This window comes from Prunus persica, chromosome G6, assembly GCF_000346465.2.
Source record: "Prunus persica cultivar Lovell chromosome G6, Prunus_persica_NCBIv2, whole genome shotgun sequence".
In the NCBI taxonomy this organism is placed as follows: domain Eukaryota; kingdom Viridiplantae; phylum Streptophyta; class Magnoliopsida; order Rosales; family Rosaceae; genus Prunus; species Prunus persica.
Window position 1 is genome coordinate 4,831,340 of NC_034014.1, and position 17,409 is coordinate 4,848,748.

General features: G+C 37.2%; 2 protein-coding genes across 3 annotated transcripts; both read left to right on the plus strand.

The window, feature by feature from the left end:
• Positions 418–5,783, plus strand: LOC18775061 (transcription initiation factor IIA large subunit). The gene is made up of 11 exons (XM_007205269.2): positions 418–902; positions 1,149–1,319; positions 1,433–1,597; positions 1,972–2,023; positions 2,098–2,156; positions 2,384–2,509; positions 3,448–3,585; positions 4,757–4,820; positions 4,939–5,099; positions 5,239–5,322; positions 5,414–5,783. Exons 1-11 carry the CDS (start codon positions 786–788, stop codon positions 5,435–5,437), a joined length of 1,161 nt encoding a protein of 386 aa, XP_007205331.1. The 5' UTR covers positions 418–785; the 3' UTR covers positions 5,438–5,783.
• On the plus strand, positions 12,832–16,867 carry LOC18774473 (D-xylose-proton symporter-like 3, chloroplastic). 2 transcript variants are annotated; one of them, XM_007207249.2, is made up of 14 exons: positions 12,832–13,229; positions 13,332–13,429; positions 13,859–13,937; positions 14,029–14,088; positions 14,206–14,272; positions 14,367–14,491; positions 14,648–14,749; positions 14,841–15,218; positions 15,330–15,377; positions 15,500–15,562; positions 15,677–15,757; positions 15,884–15,982; positions 16,261–16,398; positions 16,550–16,867. In XM_007207249.2, exons 1-14 carry the CDS (start codon positions 13,014–13,016, stop codon positions 16,682–16,684), a joined length of 1,689 nt encoding a protein of 562 aa, XP_007207311.1. In that variant the 5' UTR covers positions 12,832–13,013; the 3' UTR covers positions 16,685–16,867. The 2 variants fall into 2 exon arrangements, with proteins under 2 accessions (XP_007207311.1, XP_020422581.1); XM_020566992.1 differs by having other exon boundaries at positions 12,841–13,106.

Below are 17,409 nucleotides of genomic sequence, written 5' to 3' on the forward strand. Positions count from 1 at the left end.
TTTATTCTAACCAACACAAAACGTTTAACCTAATTCACAATTTAGTTTTTAAGATTGATCAGTATCGTGATAAATAAGAACAATCAAGCTCAAACATGCCTAATTAAAATACATCATATTCGAAAGATAATACTTTGTATATATTCCGTCACACTTTGTACGATACAATAGTTATGCACATTATAACTTAAGTTTTTTATGTAGTAATGTTGAATAATAACCACAAAAATCTAATCAAGACTATTTGGTCGTATGCATTATATTCTAAATATAAACTTTTGTTGGAACAATCTGAACCGTCAACAAAGCTGGGACCCATCAGATAAGGCAACGGTTGTCCTCTCTTTGTCCAAATAATAATGGAGATACATAAAACTTAAACCTTGTACACAATCCAGTTACATAGCCTATAGAGAAGAGAAGCTTCACGCTTAGTCTCTCACGCCCAAAATATCAGGATCGTGCAGATTTCGCCACGTGGATACTCGAATGTAATCGGATGCAAACCTATTTATATTCCAGTCTTTATTCTCCAGTTCTCGTCCGCCCTTCTCTCTCTCTCTCGCTCTCTATCCTTCGCCGTTGTCTCCCTCCCTCTCTCTCTCTCTCTTCTCTCACACTCAATACATCCCAAACCCAAACCCTAATTCCATGTTTGGTCATCTGACTGTCATCGATTATCTGCGCTGAAATTTGCTCTGTCCCAATTCTCCTAGGCAATCTTCGATTCGATTTTGTGTTTTGCTGGACGAGAATCGGAGGTCGGCGGAGCTGAGATTTTAAAAATGGCGACCTCCACGAGCAGTGTCTACGTCAGTGTTATTGAGGACGTCATCAACAAGGTTCGCGAAGAGTTCATGAACAGCGGCCCGGGAGAAGACGTTCTCAAGGAGCTCCAAGGAGTAATTTCAATTCCGATTTCAATCTTCCAGCTTTCATTTTCATTTTTTATTTTTCAAGTTCGCCATCTTTATTGATAATTGAAATTTTAAATTGGGTTGGTAGATTTAGGGTTTTCTGGCGGACTGCTTCTAGAGTTCGATCTAATCAATTTCTAGGGTTTTGAGTTTAAGGGGATTCATTGCTTTGTTGGAAAGTCGTTGTGAGCTACGGTTTAGCTGATTTTTTAAAGTTGGGTCAAATTTCAGACTTGGGAGGCGAAGATGATGCAAGCCGGTGTAGTAAATACTCCTATAGAGAGAGCTGTGGCGTCAAAGCCAACGCCTGGTAGTGCTATTACTCCAGTTCACGATCTCAATGTACCTTATGAAGGGACCGAGGAGTACGAGACGCCCACTGCTGAGATACTCTTCCCTCCAGTGAGTTTTTGCTGTGTTTTTCTATGTTTGTAATCAAAATCTCTGCTTGCTATTTGTTGAATTGAGCCCGAGTGTTGCATCACATGGTTGATGTGGGTTCTTTGGAATGTTAGACCCCGTTGCAAACCCCAATTCAGACGCCTCTACCCGGAACTGGGGACAACTTATATAACATTCCTACCGGAGGTAGTGACTTTTCTGCATCTGCAAACGAGTCTGGTAGCAGCAATGGTGGCAGCAATACAGAGCTGAAAGCTGGAAGACCTAGCCCCTACATGGTAAACACTTAATATTTGGATCGTATGAGGTGTATCCAGTTATTATGTTTCAAATTGCATAGTGGGAATACGAAACTCTCTCATTGGTCATTATAAAGTAGCTAAATTTGATTTTAATTGAACTTAGCTCTTTCTTTGTCTAATATATACGATTAACTCTCTTTGTTAATTAAGAAATATGAAATATCAAACATACCTTGTTTAGTTAAAAGGTTGTTAATAATAAATTGAAAAGGTAAGGATAGTAATGTAATTACATAACTTTCCACAATCTTCTAATTTTTACTCTTTTTCTTTCTACACTAACATTTGTGGGTGATAATCCTTCGGGTAATAGTGTAAGAGAACCTAAATCTTCTTTGTTCTGTTTGCAGCAACCTCCTTCTCCTTGGATGAACCACCGACCCCCTCTTGATGTTAATATTGGTAAGTTGGATGGTGTGGTTGTATATATATTTACTCTCGATAGTTGTGTAGTGATCTCCATTTTATTGGTGTAGCTTACGTGGAAGGGCGGGATGAGGTGGACAGAGGGACCTCTCATCAACCCCCGACACAGGTAATGCCTGCTATTAATTACAAATTCAAATTGCAGAAAAATGACTGGGTTTCTGGGTATGAAGAAAACTCATGATTAGAGAGTTGTGAATGGCTTTGGTGTGTATGCCTCCTTTTCATTGCTTTTTATTTTTTCACTTCTTGTCAAGGATATACAATCTATCTTAAGATGCATCATTCTTTTACAATTATAGTTAATCATTATCTCACTGTTGGAGAAAATTTCAGGACTTTTTCCAGATGAATTCTGGAAAGCGAAAACGTGAAGATCTTGCTTCACAGTATCCAGCTGGTGGATTTATACCCCAACAAGATGGAGCTGGAGATGCTGCACCTGAGGTTTTTGAGATTGAGGTATTTTTTCTTCCTGTTTCATTTTTTAATAATTTCTGACAAGTTTGCTGCACAAACTTCTTTTTAACTTTTTCTTTTGGATTCATCTATTGTATCAGTGAAATTTTTTTATTTATTTGAATCTCTGGATGGGTATTTATCCTTGGTAAAATCTAAGACTAGTTTCCTTTAATGTCCAAATTATTAAGAAAAAACGGCCTGAGATAATCTATTCAATGAATTACAAATTGAGTTGAGTTGAAACTTATCTCAAATCATTAGGCGAGTTGTACTTTTTGGTGGGACATAGTCTGATGAACAACTACCATGTTCAGTTGTATGTGAACATTGATCACCTCTCTCTCTCTCTCTCTCTCAGTTGGTTTCATGGAACTGAGGACCTTGTGCTTGGGGCTCTTATCTGAAGATCACTGCTAGTGCTTTATTTATTTATTTTTGCAAGCCATATCTTCTTTAGGGTCTAATAGTTTTTCAGGAAGCTACATTTAAGGTGTCATTCAAAGTCATATGAATATAGTTATTTATGTATGTGGGTGACTTGGTTGGGGTTAATTTTTTGTTTATCCTTTTATTCTGGGCTTTGGCTAGTATAGTAAAGTACTGGGGTGGAACGTGGGCAGGCCTTAGGCCGTATATCAATTAATTAAATTCGAGTTGATAATTGCAACTTAGCAAGCAATTAGGCTGCAAATATTCCAGGCAGGGCGTCATATCTTGTTCCTACTACATTTTCAGATCAAACTGTTTTCTACACTTCATAGTGGAATGTGAAAACATATATGATTATCCTTGGAGCATTACACTATAATTGGTTATAGCTTTATCTTTATGAAGTCAAGTTTACTTGGAGCATGGAAGAACATTTCTAAACCAGTAACACACATGATCTTTTTTGGGTTTATGCATTCTTTAGACACTTAATGTTGGTAACCTTTCAGGTCAGTGGAGGGAGCACTTCTATTGGTGGGCGTGCATGTAGTGAGATGGTAACTTGTGCACTGAGGTCAACTCCCAAGATTCCTCAACTTGATGGGCCAATTCCTGATCCCTATGATGACGCGCTTTCTACTCCCAATGTAAGTACTTTTAATGTAATTTTGCATGTAGCTAGAAATTTTATTTTTATTGTGTATGGCCCTTTTATAATAGATATGCACATGAACTCATTAACTCATCGGTTGGGTTGGTATAATCGTCACTTTTGCTTTCTGATATTCCTTGCTCTATATTAGGTTCTTATGATTTGTTTCCTAGGACGTGTGATTGACTAACTGCTTTGTGTCTTCATGGCTATGTTTTGCATTGTACTAAGACTGTATACACATGAAATCGTGCACTGCCTTGATCTGACAGGCGGTGAGCCTTGTGCTTGTTAATGATGTGAAAATTACACGGATAAGTGTCACCATTTATCTGCGTGTCATTGCTGTGTTGGGTTACTGAGAAGTTGAATGTTCATCCTTGTAGAGCTTTATTTTTCGTTGGAGGCCATTTCAATTTTATAGCAAGAAGAATACCTTTCTCGGCCTTTTGGATAAGATAAGTGTAGTATCGTCTTATCAGTTTAATATCTGATATGCGGGCCAATGGTCCACACCATATTAAATTAACTTTTCGGGGGAAGACCCAACACAGTAGCTTGCTGATGGGCTTGCAAGCTTCACCCATGCTGTGCACTCTAGCACAGACCTGGCGCACCCTAATTAGAAATATTGTATAGCAATAAAGTGTGGTTTATGGTTTTGCTTTATAAATTTCATCCAGTAGCCTGAAATGTGTCAACTGTGATATGAATGGTCAATGGACAGTGTTCTTTGGATACCGTACTAGGAACTTGGATTTTTTTTTCTTTTCACCTGTTTGGATTAGGTCAATGGATTCTAGTGGGTTGTTCAGATTTTGAGTTCTGGCCAGTTTAGCCTGTAGCCAGTATCTTTAAAAAATATATATATATATATATATTATTCTTATTTTTGGGGTTTTTTTTGGGGGGTAGGGGGGTGGTCGGGGATGGGTCCTGGTAGCAAGTATCTTTTAACCATTGACTTGATGGTCTAAAATCTTTTGAATTATAAATTTTGGAAACTTATCTTTTCTTTATCGAATGGGTTGTGTTACCGTGCCTACATGCTTTCAACTTTATGAACCATTATGTTCAACTTTCCTCTCTGTCTGCCCCTCCCCTCTCACACTTGTTATTATTTTTTCACTTGCTGACTGTTGCTTCTTCCTCCCCTTACCCTACAGATATATAATTATCAAGGAACTTTCAACGAAGACTACAACGTTGCCAATACACCTACACCCAATGGTAATCTCGTGATAAACTTGTGAACACTGTGATTACCTTAGGAATGGATAAATTTAATGTCATAAATCCATCTCTGTGTTGTCAAAGCTTCCTTCTCTCATAATTTTGGATCCTCCAGATCTACCAGTCAGCACTCCAGCTCCTGTTGTTCAAAATGATGTTGGAGATGACGACGACGACGAGCCCCCATTGAATGAAAATGATGATGATGATTTGGACGATGTGGACCAAGGGGAGGAGGTAAACACACACCATTTGGTTTTGGCTCAGTTTGACAAGGTATATATATATATATCTCTCTATCTCTCCCTCTCTCTACCATGCAGTGTTATGGCTATACTTTTTAGGCTTTATATACTTATTTTTCTCTGAAATATATAGGATTAACAATTGTCTTCTCATGTATTTGGTTGCGTAGGTGACACGCACCAAGAGCAGGTGGAAGTGCACATTGAAGGATGGGATTATGCGCATAAACAATAAGGATATTCTCTTCAATAAGGTGAAGTTTACTTTGAAGAATTAATATTTCTTGTGCTGTCTGTTCTTGTCCTCTCATGAGCTTTCTTTGGAATACGGCCTATTTTATGCAGGCGACTGGAGAATTTGACTTCTGATTTTGCTTGAGAGCTGCCTATTTTGGCAATTAGCGGCAGTTGCCTTAGCAGGGCAAGTCCAGAGGTATCTGTGGGTGTTTCGTAATTTTTCTTTATGAATTATTATTAAGAGAGAGCTTGAGGGAAGAGAAAGACCATGCTAGATACTTTTTAAAGATTGGGATGGATCATGGATGTTGGCGTATTTGTACATAAAGGATGATAGCTTTTTTGGCCTTTAAAATGGGATGGCTACTGAGGCGTTTCCGAAGTTTTACTATTTCTGTGATGGAATGCAATTCCATTAACTCTGTATACTGGAATTTATTCGTTAATTTACGAATTGCATTGTTTATTATCTTTCCAATTTGGCACCTAATTCCGTCCCTTTCAGAAAAACTTTACCCGGTTATGATATTTCATATTTTTTAGACTGTTAAATGTCGGGAGCACTGTTTTTGAATAAGTCAGATTTACCGACAGTTAATCGTTTCATTTGGTACATCCCCGTACATTTTAAAACATCACTTATTTTCCTTGTACAATGAAAATGGTTTTGTCAACTGAAAGCAGATGGTTCTTTAGTAATGTTTTTTTTTTTTTAATGAAGTGAACTTAATATGAACTGAAATCTATTCCTTCTCTAAACCGTGCACCATAGTGACTTTCTTGGCATGGTTTGCTCTTCATAGATCAAATAATGTAGATCTTTTGAAGAAAACAATCTGGACAGAAGTAGCAAACCCGCCTTTGCACCTTCTGCCCGTTTTTGTTTATGAACAAGAAACCCGCTTTGGAGTTTTTATGGTTTTATTTCCCATGTTTTAGGTAATTTTGTTGTAAGAATATCTTGACCAAGAAGAGAGAACTTGGAAAAAAAATAATTCTGACACTGTTACACCAAAATGGAAGACAACCTCTCATCTGGAAGGTGGGCGTGAGGCTGAGAAAAAGGCCTCTAATTTGTTGAAGGCCTTGCCACTGTAACCAACAATTCTACCACGATAATGATTTAGCAGAAATGAAAAAATAGACGTCAGAAACCGTGGCAGGTTAATGTTTGATTTGAAATGTGTTCTACACAAGGCAGCAGCAGGCAAAGCCCTTTATCAAAAAACCAGGCCTAGCCATTTCATACGGCACAGAAGAGAAGCTGAATCTCAAATGTCATTGCGCTTGGTTTGCAATCATGCACTGGGATTGAAAGACGGCAAACAGCGATGAGGGATCTGTAAAAGGTGCCACAGCCGGGTGTTGCCACCCGCCTGCAGCCGAAAAAGGCGGGGCAATACTTCTTACGTTCTGATCACCGCCTTTTTCGCTCGACTCTGGCATTGGTTGTGGGGATAGAATGAGGACTGGTGATAGTAATGGGATTGCCATTGAAGCGTCGTCCAATAAAGGGTTGGTGGAGGCTGTGCCTGCCGTTTGATCAAGCTGAAGACATGCCGGGGCATGCTGTTGTAGCCTTGTTGGGGCCTTCCCTCTGCCTTCGCCTCTACCGGTGACGTTGTTGTAAGTATTGCAAATCTCCATTGTTTGATTTGAATGATTGATGCTATGAAAGTAGTCACGTACAAAAGTCTTAGCTCTGTCTCTCTCTCTCACACACACACACACTTGGGATTTGGCTTATTGTATGTGGAGATTTAAAAAGGGTTTGATATAGATAGCAAATGGTGCTTAATTATGACTTTTTCCTTCTTGGCTAAAAATAAGGGGTTTCGGTTATAGAGATGAATGGTTAGAAAACGAAATTTACGTTAAACGACAGTTTGAATAACGGTCATTTGCTCAAATAATGTTGAACAACGCTGCCTTTGTGCGCCAAACTTGGTTGAGCAAATTAACCAAAGGAGATAAACATAGGGATAATGATCGGGCTATATTATGCCCGTGTCAAATTCGTGTTAAGGATGAATCAATCTTAACTTAATCCGTTTAATTAATTATAAACTACTCAGTTATGTGACATTTCTCACGAAAAAACTTACGCAAGGATATTCTTGTCAAATGACAGTGTTGAGTGGTAGAACAATCTAGTTAAAAGATGTCATATGTTTAAAAAATAAAAACTATAATGATTGAAAGTTGAACAGAAGATTATCTAGAGTTGTGGAACTGGAATATATTCCCGTACCAAAAACCCAACAATTATCATTCTTGTGCAAGGCACTGCACTGCTCTATGTGCTTGCATGTCAATGTCACATTGAAGCATATACCAAGTACAGCATTATAAGGAATAAGATGTAGCTTCTGCAATGAGAAATCCTATTTCTCTTTGGATATGGAGATTACATATATATTTTCACTGTTTTTGTTTTGGTTTTGGTCATATCATTTGTTTTTCAGGTACTTAATAAGATTCGATTCATACCTAGAGAAATATTGTTTTTAAGCTAGAAATTTTTAAACCCTAGCCCCTCTCTCCCAAAAAAACCCTCTTAGAGCCTTTTTCACTTTTAGAGGTGGGGAAGCCACTCTTTCCCCAAAAAACCCTCTTAGAGCCGTTTTCACTTTTAGAGGCGAGGAAGCCACTCTTTCCCAAAAAACCCTCTTATAGCCGCTTTCACTTTTAGGAGGGAGGAAGCCACTTTCACTTTTAGGAGGGAGGAAGCCACTATTCTTCCTCCCCTTTCCTCTATTCTCTTCCTCCCTCTCTTCTCCCCTCATTTTCATAGACAAAAGGTGTTCCCTATTTGTCTTCGTTTTGTTATGATTTTCCTCCAACCATCATAGGCAGCTACGTCTTGGCGTCAGATCTCCACTTGCATTTCGGCGTCGGATCTCCACCACCATCTTTTTTGCAGTTTTTTTATGTTTGGAATAAGTCACAAAGACTCTTTGGGTTCTCTGTGTAATTTTCACCTCTCCTTTTGTGAGAGCTTTTCACCTCTTCTTTGTGAGAGCTTTTCATCCCTCCTTTGTGAGAGCTTTTCATCTCTCTCTTGTGAGAGTTTTGTTTGTATTGTTATGATTTGATTTTTTCAAGATTTATCTCTTTTTTATTATTATGAATTTGCAATCATAGTTGAAATGCCTATGCTTGAGTTATCCTTTGTGGCTAGTGGCTTTTTTGGCTGAATTATGAATGCAATCCTAAAATTTATCAACCAAAAAAAAAATTATAAAAAAAAAAATCAAATTTAAATGCATGTCATCTTTTAACTGGATTATTCCATTACTCAGCATCGCTACGTGACAGCTCCACATAAGTGTTTATATTATTTTTCATTTGACACCCATGTCTCATAAGTTAGAAATTGAAGTGTAGGATCTCCTACCAAAACCAATTTGCCACCACCATTTGAAAAAAGAATCCGGTTATTTATCTTTACCATATAACTGTAGTCCCTCAGTCCTGTCTTATGGGCAAACTGCCTGATTATGTGAACGGTGTTATTTGGGCATTTTGTAGAAAAATAACAAGTGGGAGAGAATGAGAATCATGTAAATTGCCATGTATGTACGGATAAGTGTGAAGAAAGAGAGAATAACGAGATGTTGTTCTCTTTATCATTCTTTTAAAACTTTTTATGTACCAATGCATGTTAGAGTGTTCAAAATGTGTGCCATATGAATTATGAGCTATTTAGAACTTTTTCTTTTGGTTCATTTTGCTATGTATATCATTACCATATGGTCTAAAATGGAATATTATTTAGACATTTTTGTTTTTTGAATTTTGTTCGGATTTCAAATTTTGATTGTAGGTTTTCTATTAGGTCAATTTAGTTATTGTATTTTGATTTGTTAATAATTTAGTTTTTCTCATCTAATTGAGTGTTAATGTGCCCTTGTAGCAAATGTTGAGGTTCCTTGGAGCACGTTAACAGTTATTAGATGTCATGTTGATGTCTTTGATTGTATTATTGAAATTTATCTTTGACTAAAAAAAGTCTATTAGACGAAAACACCATAGTTGTTAATGAATTAAAACAAAGTAACTAAATTGATAGGAGAGAGAGAAACTCTCATGCAACGAGGATAGCAAAAAGTGTTATATCCGACCAATAACACATAGTCCAATTTTCATGTTACCAATTTCCTTGTGCCCCTTGTTTTATCCTTAGTTTTGTGACATATGGCACACATGAATTTAACTATATTAGCCCTTTTTTAAATTAAAAGAATTATAATATATTATAATACACATTTGCAATTCATTTGTGACAATCATATACCCACTATGCAATTCATTTGAATCAAATTCATTTCGTTTCAATTTTTTTTCCTTTTTGTTTTCATCTACAGCAACAACTAATTATTGATTTTTCTTTTAACAATTTTTCAAATAATTTGCGTGTTTTGGTTTTCTTTACTGATATTAAATATAAGGAAATTAACTTCTGATAAACCAAAATATTGGAGGTATGCTTCAGCCAACATTTGACCCAACCGGACCTGAGCCTTGGTGGTCAGATGCCAGACGCAAATCACCGCATGGCAGGATTGTCATCTCAGCAATGGGATGCAAATCTTAAAATTATACTAGTAAATCAACGTTTTTCCTTCTCTTTTTCCCCAAAAAAAATTGAAATCAAATGAATTATGATTGTCACAAATTAATCATTTAAAAGCTTCTTGTGCGATGACTCCAACACCAACAACTAAAAAGGAAAAAAAAAAATTATGAAGCAGAGCCTGGCTTACCTGACGAATCAGCAGCCAATGAGCGAAATAGATGTAGGGGTTGCGTTTTGCATAGCGAAGAAGATGAATGGACTGAGTTTGGGTGGAGAACATGGGATGGTTGTGGTGGTCGGCTGTTGGAGTTGGGTGGGTGGTTTCTCAGGGGCTGCTGGGTTTTCGCTTTTTTAGTTTCAATGTTTTTTTAATTCAATGATAACTTAGGTTAATGGGGGAGCGGATCCGTTGTCTCCAATTTGGTGTCCCCTTCATGTCTCCTCTCTAGTTATTTGACATGTGTCATATAACTTAACAGAGAGTTAACTCTATTACCTTCTTTTTATTTTTAACATTAAAAAAAATTAAAAACTCAGCAAATACCAAGTAAAGGAGCGTACGCATCCCAGCAGTAACCCTAGGCCATTGCCTTCAAGGGACAAAGTCAATGCCCCTTCGATCCCATAGAGCAAGTGCGAGTTGATTGTGAGGTGCCTTTGGTTGTTTCTACGTGGACATGAATCTTGGTTGTGGAGAGCTTCTTGTTATTAAAGATGTCCAAATTTTGTATTTGTTTTCTACTATTTTGGGACTTATCTTTGGGTTCTGGAGTTTGCTTCTGTTCTTTTGGACTGTTGATTCCTTCTCGGTTTTGTTTCATTTTGGTTTCAGAGTGTCTCCTTAGTTCTGGCTTGTTATTTGTTTTGGGTTTTGGTTGATTAATTTATTTGGATTTCAATTTCATTTGATTTTGTGAACTGAGAGGTTGAATAGGAGTTATATCCCTCCAAATCGATTTCTTGGTTTTTTCTTTTTTTGCTCAAAATCCTCCAAATTGATTTCAACACTCACGTATCTTCCCTTTGTTTTCTCGTAAATCAAACAGTCTCTTCATCGTTTTAGCATTTGTGTTACGTAAAAGATGAGTTGGTTTCATTTTGTGATTCAGATGTCTTCTTCTTAGGGATTGTGATTCCTCATGTCTCATATCTCTTCCATTTTATGATGTATTGGTTTTTAAGTTCACTGCACTTTTGTCTCGGGGATTTTTTATATTTTTTTTAAAGGATTTTTCTTAATGATAAAATAAAACAAGTTAACAGAGTTAATTTTCTGTTAAGTTATATGACATGTGTCGAATAATTAGAGAAGGGACGCGAAGGGGACACCAAATTGGGGACAGCGGATCCGCTCCCGGTTAATGGTAAGTGAGAGTGGATAGGTGTCATAAAAACAAGGAAGAAACAGGGTGGCATAGGGAAAAATGACTCCAATAACACAAGGAAGAAATAGGGTGGCATGAGATAAAATGACTCAAATAACACAATGAAATGTGAGATAATTTTTTCATGTGTCATTGTGTTATTGGCCAATGATAACAAAACAGTACTATCCTCGTTACAAGAAAGTTTTTTTTCCACTGTCCTTTGTGGCTTAAATTTATAAATGAAATCTCCATTTCTTAAGAGGAAAAAAAAAAGTAAGAATACCTTAAAATGCACGTTTGTTGTAAAAGTTATTTTTTTTTTGGTTAAGTAAATTACACACTCTCCTGCTACACATTGTTCCTGTTATAGTGGATCAGAAGATTCAGAAGATTTAGACTTGATACGGGGTGCCCCTGGCCCAGGGGCGCCCCGGGTTACAACTCGGGGCCCAAAGCAGAGAGGGGCACACAATTTTTTTTATAGCCCATATATGTGTATATTAAAAGAACAAAAAAAAACAAGGAACCAAACCTTCAAAACTAGGAGACACTTTTTGATATTCTCAAGGAAACTTCCTTACTTGGAAACCAAAGTCAATTATATATTATATAATACAGTCTCGATCTCTTGGACCACAGGAGTCCAAGAGATTGTGGTCACCCACCGTTGGATATTAATCCAATGGTTGAAAAAGGTTTTTTAAAATGAGTGCAAGAGTGAGTGAACCGTTGAATTTACATCCAACGGTGAGTGACCACAATATATTGGACTCCTGTAGTCCAAGAGATCAGGACTGTATATAATATAATAAAAGAAAAACAAAACATTGGGAAATTAAACAAAGATAAACCAACATGCCTTCTTCTTCTTCTTTTTTAATCAAAAAGCAAAAAGGCTCTCAAATGCAAGCAAATTTTTATTTTTATTTTTTGTGATTCTCTTCTTCTCCAACACTAGGTTGGAAAACAATCCTCCACAAGGCCAGACCAATGCATTTCTTTCAAGGTTTTATTTATTTATCAGATCTGTCAAGGTTCTTCCTTTTTTATAGATAGATATAGATGTATAAATTTTATAATACATTATACACATCTTTATTAGCTTCTTTTTTTCTTTATTATTTGATTCAACAAAAAACTTGGCAAATATTCTTGTTCTTTACAATTGGAAGTTTCAAGTTAAAGAAAATATGCTCCAAATCCAAGATTTATTGTTATTTGTTAATTAGTTATTTGTTATTGTTTTGTGTTTATTATAAAAAGCAAACTGCCACCTCCAGCTGGTGAGCTACCTGATGCCTCAATGGCAGGTGTTTGAAACCGTTGGAAGCACTTTGTGACCATGAAAATCTCAAAAGACAAAAAAGAAAAAGAAGAAGAAAATTTTCCAAGTATAAGAGGATCTTTGAATAAATATTTTGTTAAAAAGACCAATGCTTCATTTGAAAATTTACCAAATGTACTTGAGCAGTGTTTAATTTGATAAAATTTGTAATTTTAGTGTTTAATTTGTCTAAAAAGTCACACTTCCGAAATTTGCCCAGGGCCTTAGAAAACCCTGGACCGGCTGATTTTATAGGCTGAATTATTGAGGAGACTGATAAAAGAAAATATCAAAGACAAAAAGTCGAGCAAAATATCAAAAGGAGAGACTCACAAGCTCACTGACAGTCACACAAGAACACAGGGATATTATTAGAGCGGGAACCACAACTACCAAGCACCAACCGTCTGATTTCTCTCCTCTTTTGGCAAATTCCCAATGGCTTTCAGTTCCTCAACTCGGTCTTTGTTCAACCTCAAACTCACCAAGACACACTCTTCATCACTTCATCATCAACCCAAGAAGAAACCTGTAATCCTTTTCTCTCATGCCCATTTTACCCCACCCCTTCGTTCAACTAATAACGATTGTTTCAGGGCCAATTATGGCACTTTCACAAACCTCTCTGCTCCCAGGCTCAGATTCAGTGTGAAGGCACACAAACTGACCAAACCCTTTTGAAATTTTTGCTTCTGTTTGCGTTTTTGAGTAATGGAATTGATTTTGCATCTTTGTTTTTGTTTGTGTGGTGTTTAGGTTGGATCTCCAGACCATTCTTCCGGGGATGAAGCGCAGTCGCTTATTTCTGAAGCAACCCAACAGGAGGAATTTTCCTGGGTTTCTGTGATTATTCCGTACGTTTCCATCAAGTCTTCTTTATCTATATGAGTTTTTTTTTTTTTTTTTTTTTTCCATGCTTTGAGTAAATGGGTAATCGTTTTTTAGCTTTAATTCTTCATTTCTTTTGGAGTTGGTTAAGTAATGGGGTATGATTTTCTAAGTGTTGTACAAGTTGGGTGCTTTCAATGGAAGTATGCTTGCTTACTTTTGGTATGGAAGCAAATTGAGTGCTTTTTGAATTGTAGCCAACAATGCCCTGTGTTGTCAAAGATGAAGAGGTTTATGTTATTCTTTTTTTTGAAACAAATGAAAGAAGCAGGGTTAGATGAATTTACAAATTGCAATTTGCTTAAGTTTACTTTTGAATATCTCTCTACTCTGTTGGTATGTAGATACTTGACCTCAACTGTCATAAATTAATTACTAAATTCTTGGGACTCTAGCTTCCTGTTTCCAGCTTTGGGAGGTTTGCTATTTGGGTATGACATTGGTGCTACTTCTGGAGCTACCATCTCGTTACAGGTATAGCTTCAGTTTTAGTGGTTTGTTTTTCAATTGTTTTGATGATTAGTAATTTAATATGATTAAGTTGTTATGTTTTGATATGTCACAGTCACCTGAGCTTAGTGGCACAGCTTGGTTTAATCTTTCAGCTGTACAGCTTGGTCTTGTGGTATGGTTTATTGAATCTTACTCAATTTGCTCCTGTTCCATTTGCAAACCTGTGGTCTGTCTCCCAAAATTCACCAAGCATTCATCAAGATTCACAAATTACATTGTTTTGATGCAGGTTAGCGGTTCCCTATATGGAGCTCTTTTTGGTTCCCTCCTTGTCTACCCGATTGCTGATTTCCTTGGTCTGTACTTTGCTTTGCATATGTACTTTATCATGAGGTTTCGAGTTTGATCATGAATAATTTGTTATTCTAAATTTTGAATTGGTGTATAAAGGCAGGAGGAGGGAACTTATCATATCAGCAGTACTTTATCTCCTTGGGGGTCTGATCACTGCATATGCTCCGAGCCTTAGTGTTCTCTTAGTTGGGCGTCTTTTATATGGCCTTGGTATTGGCATGGTAAGCTTCTGTGCACAGTTTCTGTAACTGCTCTAATCAAACAAAAGGAGGAAAATTAAAACAGAACCTTCTCATTATTGTCTTTGGCAGGGTTAAATAATATCATGATGTGTGTGACCGTGCTATATTCACATTTTAAAAGATTTCTTTTGGCAGGCCATGCATGGGGCTCCTCTCTATATTGCTGAAACGTGCCCATCTCAAATTCGTGGAACTCTAGTGTCTTTGAAGGAGCTCCTCATAGTTCTGGGGATTCTGGTATTGTCTAACTAATATGTTTCTAATGTTAATTTTTTCCATTCACTTTCTTAGTGAAGTGAGATGTTATGTGAAATGCACTCTTCTGCAGTTGGGTTATTTTGTGGGAAGCTTTGAGATTAATGCAATTGGGGGGTGGCGTTACATGTATGGAATAAGCGCTCCTATTGCTTTACTGATGGGAATTGGCATGTGGCTTCTCCCGCCATCTCCTCGCTGGTTGCTTCTCAGGGCAGCTCAAGGTAAAGGGTCTGTAAAAGAATACAAAGAAAAAGCCGTTCTTGCCTTGAGCAAGTTGAGAGGCCGTCCTCCTGGTGACAAAGTGTCTGAAAGGCAAATAGAAGAGACATATGTTTCTTTGAAGTCGGCCTATGCAGATCAGGAATCTGAGGGGAGTTTGTTGGAGGTCTTTCAAGGCCCTAATTTGAAAGCCTTCATAATTGCTGTGGGTTTGGTCCTTTTCCAACAGGTATTTTCCTCGTTTCTGCTATGAATTGAATTCATCTTTCTTCTTTTGTTTTATATTCCCAAAACATGTGTACAAAGATTAAGTAAGCCAATTTACTACCTGACATGGCAGATAACTGGGCAACCAAGTGTCCTATATTATGCAGGTCCCATTCTTCAGGTAATTGATAATCAACTTCTGTTTTTTTTATATTTATTTTATTCTGCTGCGAAAATTGTTTTGTCCTTGTTTCATTTTAGTTTTCCTAACTGTGTGCACTCTTTGTTACATTGTTACTCAAGACTGCAGGATTCTCTGCTGCCTCTGATGCTACCAGAGTATCAGTTGTAATTGGATTGTTCAAGGTGCATATGTCATTTGATGTTTTATTTATTTATTTATTTTAATTTTAGGACACGATTATGATGTAAGATTCTCTTTCTGGTCTGAAAATTCTTTGTTTCTTTATGTTCCTGTAGTTTGTGATGACAGGGATAGCTGTCCTGAAAGTTGATGAACTTGGAAGAAGACCTTTGCTGATTGTAGGAGTCAGTGGACTTGTATGCATCCTAACTATCCAACAATTTACTCAGTCAATTTTGTTTATATTATGTACTTTGCCACATGTTGGTTTATAAAGAAGAGGCTTGAGGGTTTCATCTTTCTTTCTTCTATTTACACCTCAGGCTCTTTCCTTATTTCTCCTTTCTGCTTACTTCAAATTTCTTGGAGGGTTCCCACTTGTTGCTGTAGCTTCTCTTCTTCTCTATGTTGGTTGCTACCAGGTAACAATTTTTTTTTTTGGCGATTGGCATTTACTGCTCAGTCTTCTTCATTATAATTTAAATGGAATACTCTAACAGAACCAGAATCTTGTTTTGCTCATATAAAAAACCTAAAAACTTTAAAATAGTATCTGTTAACTTCACCTTTAAAGCCTCTGTTTCTAACTTCTCCAAAAGAAATAGGACAGTGTTTTGCTATCGTTATTGACGTATTTCTTGCTATCGTTTAAGGCAGAGGTTTTGACATGATGGAATTTTGTGTTCAAATTTCATTTCAGGTATCATTTGGTCCTATAAGTTGGCTGATGGTGTCAGAAATTTTCCCGCTTCGCACAAGAGGAAAAGGGATTAGTCTTGCAGTTCTTGCCAACTTTGCTTCAAATGCTATTGTGACATTTGCATTCTCACCACTGAAGGTATATATACCCCCCCTCCCCACTTCCCTTTCCTCACTATAATGCCAGCCTTTTTCTTTCATATTTGAGGCAGGTTTTCTCATGTCTCATGAGTTAAGGCTTCAAACTGACTGGTATAGAAGTGGTTGATTAACATTTGCTAATTTTGCAGGAGGCGCTAGGAGCAGAAAACCTGTTCATCCTCTTTGGTGTTATTGCCTTGCTATCTCTTCTGTTCGTTGTACTACTTGTCCCAGAAACCAAAGGTTTGAGCTTGGAAGAAATAGAATCCAAACTCTCGAAATAGGGGATAACCCCATGGCCGGAACTATCATTGTAAGTTTCCAACGTGACATGTAACCTTGTTTCTCAGTGCCTCCTGGACAGGTCTTATATTCACAAAATCATGTAAATCTGTTATACAACTATGTACATTACTCAATGCGAGAATTTTCACTTTAGTATAAGGAGTTCTGCAACTGTTAAGCGATAGCTGATCCATGACATTCAATTTGGAACAGCATTTAGCTTATAGTATGGCTAGAAAACTTTCAATGGCGTTGTGGTGGAAGGGGAATGCAACCAAGAAAAAGGACGGACGCTAGTTAGACATTGGTCGTAACACCTGGAACAGTGCCGTTGAGCATTCGACTCTCTGTTATTAAAACGATTGAAACTTAGATGCATCTTTTGGGAAATTGATGCTGAGTTCTCAAGTTTAATAGCAAAAGGACATACTCATTGTGACACGGAGATGAACTAGTAATGCTGTATTTGGCTAGATTCTTCAACTTTCGAAACTTAAAACTCGAAATTCAACAGAAGATTAAAGTTTAGTGAATCAACATCGTTTTAACTGAAGATAATAATCTTGCAACCTTGTGAACTCAACCCCGTAAGTGAGTATCTGTGAGGAGGAACAGAGTGGTGCATGCATTGCAAACTCCGTTCTAACACAAGGTCATCGGTGGATTTAACTGCAGGTCGTCGCAGATCACTGCAAATATATGATTAACGGTGATGAAGAATTAA

What these genes read in the sequence shown, in the direction of transcription:
- LOC18774473 (XM_007207249.2), top strand. Translation starts at nt 13,014, where the DNA reads ATGGCTTTCAGTTCCTCAACTCGGTCTTTGTTCAACCTCAAACTCACC. An exon ending in CCCGATTGCTGATTTCCTTG is followed by an intron (nt 14,273 to 14,366) that starts GTCTGTACTTTG and finishes TGGTGTATAAAG; the next exon opens with GCAGGAGGAGGGAACTTATC. An exon ending in TTGTAGGAGTCAGTGGACTT is followed by an intron (nt 15,758 to 15,883) that starts GTATGCATCCTA and finishes TTTACACCTCAG; the next exon opens with GCTCTTTCCTTATTTCTCCT.
- LOC18775061 (XM_007205269.2), top strand. Translation starts at nt 786, where the DNA reads ATGGCGACCTCCACGAGCAGTGTCTACGTCAGTGTTATTGAGGACGTC. An exon ending in CAATACACCTACACCCAATG is followed by an intron (nt 4,821 to 4,938) that starts GTAATCTCGTGA and finishes TGGATCCTCCAG; the next exon opens with ATCTACCAGTCAGCACTCCA. An exon ending in TTTTGGCTCAGTTTGACAAG is followed by an intron (nt 5,100 to 5,238) that starts GTATATATATAT and finishes TTGGTTGCGTAG; the next exon opens with GTGACACGCACCAAGAGCAG.